Raw genomic sequence first — 8928 nt, 5'->3', positions numbered from 1 at the left:
TGCCTGGTCTGAGGAGTCTCAATTTCGGATGTAACATTCAAATGGTAGATTCAGAATTTGGCAAAAACAACATGAAAGTATGGATCCATCCTGCCTTGTGTCAACAGTTTAGGTTCTGGTGTTAATAGTTTGAAATGTGTTAACTAACTAACACAGTCTAAGTAACTATTGTTGTGATGTGGTGCTATAAAAAATTTTTTTAATTGAAAATGTAATTCATTTATTGCTGGTCATGTCCACCCCTTTATGAGTACAGTGCACCCATCTTCTGAGGGTTACTTCCATCTATACAGTGAAGAGTTGTCCAACTGGGCACGAGTAAAGTGTAACCAATGAAATGGCCAGTGAGTGTAGCTGTCAATTTTTGTGTGTGAAATAAACTGGCTGTTTAAGCTTTTCATGTCTCAATGAAGTCACTGTTGTTTCTTCGTCTTCTGTGCAGAAATGTCACATATATCTTGAAACAAATACGATATAGAACCCGAAGCACATAATGGCAAAGGTGAAACATAATAAATACCTGCTTTGATTTGAATGCATTTACTATTTAAGAAGTTCAGATAAGAGATAAGATAAGATAGAACTTTATTAATCCCTCGGGTGGGTTCCTCTGGGAAATTCGACTTCCAAAAAGCACAGCAACGACCGAAGTTACAGTTACAGAATTGTTATATATATATATATATACACACACACACACACACACACACACACACACACACACACACACACACACATATATATAAATACAGAGACAAATATAAATAAAATATACAAAGGGGATAAATAGAATAAATAGGAATAAAAAATAAAAATACAAGTGAATTGCACATTTCAAGTATTGAGTCTATTGCACTGTTGACTATTTACAAAAAGTATTGCACAAGGTATTGTACAGTGAGGTGAAGAGGCACTACAGCTTAGTTGTTCCCCCCTCCTTTGTCCTCCTGTTTCCCCTCCCTCTCCCCTCCAGAGAGGAGTTAAACAGTTTGATGGCGTGTGGGACAAAGGAGTTTTTAAGTCTGTTCTGTCAATCTAAAAAAAGTTTTCCATGATAGCAACAATTTCAGGGATGAAGACGTGCTGTTGACTCCATAGATGACACCACTGACGTAAAGGACAGAAGTCTGATGGCAGGCACCTGCTGTGCCTTTTTTAATAATCACAAAGTGATGCCAACAGTGACACACACACACACACACACACACACACACACACACACACACACACACACACACACCCCAATAAACATGAGCATGAGTCTGATCTGGGCAGGCCCCAGCTATCTTTGGCATCTCCTCTATTCTGGTGGTTGCTGTGCCAGTCTGCTCAGGCAGTGATGTCAGCTGATACAAATTGACACCACTACCAGCTGTTGCCCTGCCTTAATCATGTTAGGATATGTGGCAATTTTTTTTTTTACAATGCAAGTTGAGCATTGAGTTTTATGTGCATAATTTAAAGCAGCTCGTTTGCACTTACTGTAACCGAGCAGACAACAAATCTTTCAGTAAAACATTTACTCAAATATTGCCTTACACGTCATGAACATTAACAAATTAATGTGCTCATGTGCTAAATTGACATTTAATTGACACAGAACTGAAAAGCAGATTGTCCTACCAAACTTCGTCTTCTTTCTCTTAATTTCTAATTTTGAATAATTAAATTCAAATTAGATTCAAGGCTCAATGAGAGCTTCTTTCTTATTTGAAAACAGAACAACAACACATATTCATTATCGACCATAATAATAAGATCATGCAAGACGTGCGATATCGGTGCCATGAACTACTAAAAGCTGTCTACTACAGTACTATTCAGGTAACTGCTGCAGTTACTACAGACAGCTAGCACAGTCACTACTGCCTGTTATATGGAAATGTAGTGGCACCTACAGGACATTAGCAGATCTATATAGGTCTGCTTTTTATATAGGTAAAGCAGACCTATATTTTAACACTTGAGGTATGTGTTTAGATCCCAATGAGAGGGTCCTCATAAATAAAGCTCAATAACTACCTTAGCTTTAGCTCGTCTGGCTTACTGTGCTCCATTTAGTTACTGCTCTACGTTACCATCTGTATAGTTTTTGTAAATGCTGTCCTCTAATTGTGCCCTCAGTGCCTTTCTCAATCGTACTTTTTGTTAAGAAGACTCCTCTGCTGCCATCTACTGGTATAAAAAAGATGCTGCAGGCATCATGAGCAACCCACATCACCCTCTGCATGAGTCTGTGAGTGCGCTGAGCAGTCAGAGACTGAGACACCCTTGCTTCAGGAAGGAGCACTCTTGCAGATTGTTCATCCCGACAGCAGGTAGACTCTATAACTCCTCAACAATGATGTCATGAGTCACTTGGACACTGTGGACATCCAGTGGACTTCCACGGTCACCACTTCATGCATAATGCACCATATATATGTATGGACATGTGCATGTATATGTATATACAGAATATATATATAGATAGATAGATATATAGATATATATATGTTTAGTGTGTACATGTGTGTATGCATGTACATATCTATACTTAAAGATACTTACTTACATAGTAATAGTAGTAGAATAGTTCAATTTAAATCTTATCTTATTTTATGACAGAATAGTTATCAGAAATAGACAATCAGTAAGAAATAAGCAAATCACAAACCCCACAATCCACCTTTTATGGAAATTCATAAGAGAGACCCTAACTCCCTGATTCATAAGCAACATGCTGAGAGACGTATTAGGTGAGCTGAAGGGGAAGCGTGTGCGGCAGGAGTCACAGATGTGTTCAAGGTGGGGATGGGATTACATCATATCAGCCCTCTCTTGTGTGCAATGGTGACTCCTGCATGACCTCATCTGGTCAGGCAGAATGATAATAATAATGATAATAATAATAATAATAATAATAATAATAATAATAATAATAATAATAATAATAATAATAATAAAAGTAATAATAAAAAGTAATAATAAAAAGTAATAATAATAATAATAATAATAATAATAATAATAATAAAAGTAATAATAAAAAGTAATAATAATAATAATAATAAAGGTTTGGGATGTGTCATATTTGGTTCAGCATCAAGGATCATCTAATCTGTGGTAAACATTACATTTTTAATATATCATGTCAATCAAATGCAATTTTTAAAAATCCAATAAAATATCAAATTAATTCAAAACTAAGATACGTACTTATTTTAAATCATAGTTTTCCTGAAATATTTTCTTCAATTTATAAAATTTATATCACATGTTCATTATGTTCTAAACCTGATAGTTTCCTTAATAATCTGAGTATTTATCATATCTATGGATATGTGCAGATATTTTAACTGTGGATTATCCGACAAATAAATGTCATTGTAGAAAAGTACAATGTTTTGAAGTGAATTTACTATAACAAACGAGCTTGCAGATTTTGGCCTCACTTAAATTTTGTCCAGGAGATGGCAGTCTGTAGATACTTCATGCATGGCAAATGCAGTATCCAGAGACGGCATTGTGGATAGGCCTGGACAGTAAGAATAGAAAGAACAAAGTTATGTGAGTCATTGGGTTAAATGCTGTTGTTTTCTGCGAGAGTATGTGGTTTGTAGATGGGCTGGTCAGTGCATCAGTCCTTAAAGAGGTTCTAGGAAGTAAAATAAAACATCAGCTTATGCTGTCGTACAGTAGTGACGTACAGCTAAGCCGAGATCAAGTTTTCAAAGAAAAACAAGGGTCATGCAGATGTGAAACATGATGGGATCAGATGGAACAAAATGTGATTTTTTCGTTTCCTCCCCTTAGTGTGTGGACCTTTTCCACACCACAATTTTGGGAAGCCATCCAACAAAACAATTAGCAAGTATGGGAATCCCAGCCCTTCTCTCATACAGTTCCCTCCCTCTCTCCCTCCTCTATCTCTCCTCCTCTCCTGCTCTTTCCCTGCAGCTGGAGCCAGGAGAGAGGCAGCCAAGTTTATTTTCTCCTTGGTGGTCCCTTTGGGGTGGTGGCGAGGCCCCCGCCGTACTCCTGCTGATGTATTAGGTGAGGGTCCTTTAAGAGATGTCGGTGGGACTCTTTTATTACTGCTGCACTTAATCTTATTGTTCCTGTTAAAGGATACTTGTTACTATTCTTATTTTTCTTTTTCCTCTTCTTCTATTTAAGTAACAACTGTGTGTGATTAAACTCACCTACATCCCTGCTGCTAGTTTGAAATGGGAAGTCCTAATCATTAAAGACGATAGTGTAAAAATCGAGGAAACTGAGAATACACCCAGGGGTTAATGTAAGCTTCATTTGGCAATATTTTATAAAATTATTATTTTCCAAATTCACTCATAAAAAAGATGAGCAAAATACAAAAAAATGACTGACTGGATTGACTTCATGTTTTTTTGCCTTGCTCTTTTGCTCCCTGATGTAGTATTCAGATCCTTCTCAGATCTTTGTTTTGTCTTAAAACAACTCACAATATCCTAAATGAAAACTCTCAAACTGACTCAAACTGAGAGTTTTTAAATGGAAATGTCCATTTAAAAACAGAAGAGTTCAGAGGATTTCACTGAAAGACTCTGATGAGACATTATGAGCTCACTGGCTGATTCTCACAGCGCTCTGGAGACATAGATAAAAAAGTAAAAGAAAACAAAACATCTTCTTCTATTGAATGGCTAAATCTACAGCAATCTAGCTAATATATCATAAATAGATCAAAAGATATGGATGGAAAATCGGCCAATAATTATACTAGCTATGGCCAAACGACTTGGAAAACAGGCTGATATATATATATATATATATATATATATATATATATATATATATATATATATATTTAATATATATATATATATTTAATATATATTTAATATATATATATCATTTATATATATATAAATGAAAAAAATTGCCTAAAAATTCTCTACATTTCTAAAGGTATGAAAACTGCGTGTTATTTTTTCTGACTTGAAAGAGTACTTGACCTCCAGAGGTCATATAGGTTATAGCCTAGGTGTTTAGTTAGTTGTTTTTAAGGAGTAAGTGAAAACTAGTGCTTTCTCCCTTTTTTGCGCTCTCTTTTTTTTCATTCCCAATAAACCGCAGTGAGAAAAGTGAGAGAGACAAAGGGGGAGAGGCCTTGTGTCAGAGCGCATAAATAACTGTCGACGTGATGTAAACACAGCGGTCATAACCCGAGCAAATTAAAACAACTGGTCTGGGCGGGATTAAAGCAGGTTTTCTACGTCTAAAAGAAACAAACTCCAGCGTCCGCTGACCTCCAGCGACTGCCTTCTGATTGGCCGAATGCTAATTAGTCAATCCAATCACCGCATGCGCGTGAGTTGATAAGGCAAAATGCAATTAAGCTAACGAAAAACGACGATGGCTGCTCATATTTTAGCGGTGTAGCTTCATAAATAAGATAATAAACTGTTATTAAACAGCCCTGACAGTTAGGTTAAAACAATTTTAAAAAAGTAAAAGTCAGTGACAACAATGATACTTCTCAAACTGGCACCCGGTTTATTTACCTTTCTTGCATTTACCCTATCAGCAAAGTTAGCAACGAGATATACGTGATTTGGCCTATTTGGCCTGTTTACGCCACAAGAAGAGTAACTCCTTTATAACGCCCACATAATCTACCAAGGCAAACGTTTGTTTATGTAACGACAGCTTTGTCCACTGTTATCTTTCAGACACAACAGAGGGAGACTCGGGCTATCTGTACCTACGCTTTGTTGGTGGGCAGGGTCTGCTATTCTGAAGGAATGGAGCGATAAGGCGGGTTGCCAGGTCAAACTATTGGCCCACACAAGAAAAAAATAATAAGGACTGGTTACACAGAGTGTAAAAGTGGTACAAATATATTTCATATACTTCATGTAATCTGTACAACAATTTGAGCAGGTTTCATGTGCCTTATCCAGCCATCCATCAAATCATCCATCCATCATAAGACAATCGCAAAACACAGGCCTGCATCAGTAAAAACGCATCTGCAGATTATTACTGTTTGTTGGAAAAAAAGGAAAAAAGAAAAAAAAAGAAAGAAAAAGAAAAAAGAAAACGAAAAAAAGCAATTTAACCCTTGTGTGGTGTTCGTATTTTTGTTACTCAGCCAGTGTTCATGGGTCTGGTGGACCCGCTAGAGTTTTGGCTTTCCAAATTAACACCATCAAACAATTTTATGTTAAATTACTCAACAGATGTTTACTTCATCCCAATTACAAGACATATGAACAGCAAACATGGTTAATTTTTTCCCTTTACCTTTGTTAGATCACATTTATGAATTAATGTGCTTCTCGTTTTTCTTTTATATAAAATGTTATAAATAAATCAGTTATAATCAAGTGGAGTGAGTGGAAAGACACAACACATTTACACGTGAAAAAATAATTAATTGTTTAATTTTTCTTTTGAAAAAAACTGAACACGGGTCTCACAGACCCGAACACCATACAAGGGTTAAAGTACAAAGTTTATCTTTGAACCAGCAAAGATAAAAGATCACAATGCATTTAAATAAACGATTTTTTTTCTTTACGGGAACGAAGGAGAGTGGGATGCCCTCCCGTTATTCCCACTCAAAGTCTGCAGAGATGAGACTTGCATTTCAGTCACTATAGGATTTTTTTTTTTCATTGTTCCTTTAAAAAGGCAAAGAGCTGCTGCCACTGAGCTGCATCAAGACGCCGTAGTTCCGCACAACCTCGTTGAGTTCAGCATCTCCTTCAAATCGTTCTCCGGTTTACCTGCAACCATGAAAGGCCACGTCTGCGGAGGAAAACGCAACCAGTTAGAGCGTGCACTGTCAAAGAGTTTAGACTAAATCAAACCTAAATTCAAAGCCAGTATGCGTGGAATCACCTTAAACCACTAGGTAAACATAATAAAAACATCATTCATTTGGAGCAAACAGTCTCACTTAGTGCTCTCGGGTGTTATTAAAACAAACATGTTAGTCACAATATAAAGCTTTAACGTGGAACATTTAACGTTTTCTGGCTCCAATATTCATATTTAATTAAGTTCAGTTCTAGCGTTTGATAAATAATTTTGAATTGCAATCCGTTTTTTTTCTCAATTTGCTCCGAAAAGTTATTTTTAAAAAATGACATCACTGCAACATTAATTTCACCTGTCTCCCCAACGAATCACTGCCGGTGTTGTGCCAAAAAGTGATTGTCTGCCAAAAACTGATTTCCGGTATTTGCCAAAAACTGATTGCTCGTATTTAAACTGCTATAAGTAACTTGTTGGGCTATAATATGTGAAACATATGTCAAATGCATCCCTCATGGATGACATAAAGTCATCTTGAGCCACAAACAACATTCGTGTAACAAGGTAGAAGCCGCAATCAGTTTTTGGCAGTGACTTTTATATAACCTTTATTTAAACAGTTAAAAAAAATCTCATTAACATTAAAAATGTCTTTTGTAAGAGTAAGTTGGCCAAGAGGACAGCAGAAATGGCAGCAAATATTACAATAGTTCTGTAAAAATATTTTAAGTGGGGATAAAGGACCGGATTGGTTATAATGTAAGTACAATAGCAGAGAGTTGTAAAGATACTTGAAAAACAGATATTGTTTTAATTCTCTATATAACCCCTTTGTAAACCCTGTTCACCGAAGTCTATTTACGAACATACGTAAAGATATTACACATAAAAAATACACAGAAACATTGGAAATCAGTTTTTGGCAGACAATCACTTTTTGGCACAACACCGGCACTGACGGCCTAACGATGAAATTGCACTTCTTGGTCTGCAGCCTACAGGGATTGTAAACTGTCGGGTATTTATTACGCTTGCACGAGGCTGGCTGTTTGCTTGTTTGTTTTTTACCTCCCTCGTGCACCTGCCTAGTTGAGCGATCGCCCTCCTTTGTCACTTTACTGAGTAATTGAGGCCTATAATTTGGCCTTTGCAGGCCACGTTAAAATAACGAAACAACATTGGATTTTGATTAAAAGTGATTCAGGTATTTCACTACATTATTATATTAAAACTCCAAATTGGAAGTGTGAAAATTTGGGGAGCAAAAAGGTACAAGCCCCTTAAGCCCATTCTCACCAGGTTAACAGGGTGGATATATCCATTTTCGTATTTGTCGTTGGCCAGTATCTGTCGGAGGTGTGCTATGTAGCTAGACGCCAGGCGCAGTGTGTCCAGTTTGGAGAGCTTGGTATCCGGTGGTACCCAGGGTAAGGAGGTCTTAAGCCGGGAGAAGGCTTTGGACAGGACTCTCATCCTGGCTCTTTCCCGGGCGTTGGCCGCGTTCCTCTGCACCTGCTTGCCCTCCTGTTGTGCCACACCCTTGGGCGCCGTTTTCCTGGACGTTGTCTTCCGTTTTTTGCCGGGCGTTTCTCTCCGTTCCTCGTTTGCGCATGAGCCCTCGCAGTTTGAGCTCTCCTCCGTGCTCTCGTTGGAATCTTTACCGGAGGAACCAAACTTCAGGATGCCGTCCAGGAGCTCGTCGTCGACATCGCTGAGAGACCCGGTGGACATATTAGTAGCGTATTCCCACTGAAGCGGGCTCAAAACATGGGAGCAGAATTCTTCGGCTGGACACGATTGAACAGGATGTGCGCTGGATGTTCATGAACAACTAACTGTGCAGAAAGGAACAGACTTTTTTTTTTTTATCTTTGTGACCAGAGAGGGCGTTACCACTTGCAGGGAGGAGACAGCGGTACTGATCTTTCTTGCTGGCTCCCCAAAGGTTTCGAGGATCCCAAGGGACCCTGGATGAGCCCAAGATGTAGGACATGTGTTTTATTTTAATCATTGTTCAACCCGGAACATGTGATTTCCTCATAAAAAAAAGAGAGACAGGTGCATAGAATTTCTTTCTTTCTTTCTTGAACCTTTTGTCATAATTACTGAAAAATTACATTGGCAACTACATGCATTGCCCACCAATCA

At 37.7% G+C, this 8928-nt stretch overlaps 1 protein-coding gene across 1 annotated transcript; it reads right to left on the bottom strand.

Annotated features, from left to right (window-relative positions):
• Positions 1-5515: 5515 nt before the first annotated feature.
• On the bottom strand, positions 5516-8625 carry tcf21 (transcription factor 21). The gene is made up of 2 exons (XM_086263728.1): positions 8077-8625; positions 5516-6771 (listed from the first exon to the last, which is right to left on the bottom strand). The coding sequence occupies exons 1-2, from the start codon at positions 8509-8511 to the stop codon at positions 6682-6684; spliced, it is 525 nt and encodes a 174-aa protein (XP_086119854.1). The 5' UTR covers positions 8512-8625; the 3' UTR covers positions 5516-6681.
• Between the last annotated feature and the right edge of the window lie 303 nt (positions 8626-8928).

This window comes from Aulonocara sp. 'chitande type north' Nkhata Bay, linkage group LG15 (assembly GCF_057382095.1).
Source record: "Aulonocara sp. 'chitande type north' Nkhata Bay isolate Kocher_YH1m ecotype deep benthic linkage group LG15, A_spYH_male_GT1.1, whole genome shotgun sequence".
In the NCBI taxonomy this organism is placed as follows: Eukaryota; Metazoa; Chordata; class Actinopteri; order Cichliformes; family Cichlidae; genus Aulonocara; species Aulonocara sp. 'chitande type north' Nkhata Bay.
This window is presented reverse-complemented; position numbering and strand designations above follow the sequence as displayed.

Excerpts from the sequence above, each read along its gene's own strand:
- tcf21 (XM_086263728.1), bottom strand. The coding sequence starts at position 8,511 with ATGTCCACCGGGTCTCTCAGCGATGTCGACGACGAGCTCCTGGACGGC. Across the intron at positions 6,772-8,076 it reads ATATCCACCCTGTTAACCTG|ACGTGGCCTTTCATGGTTGC; the intron begins GTGAGAATGGGC and ends TTTCCTCCGCAG.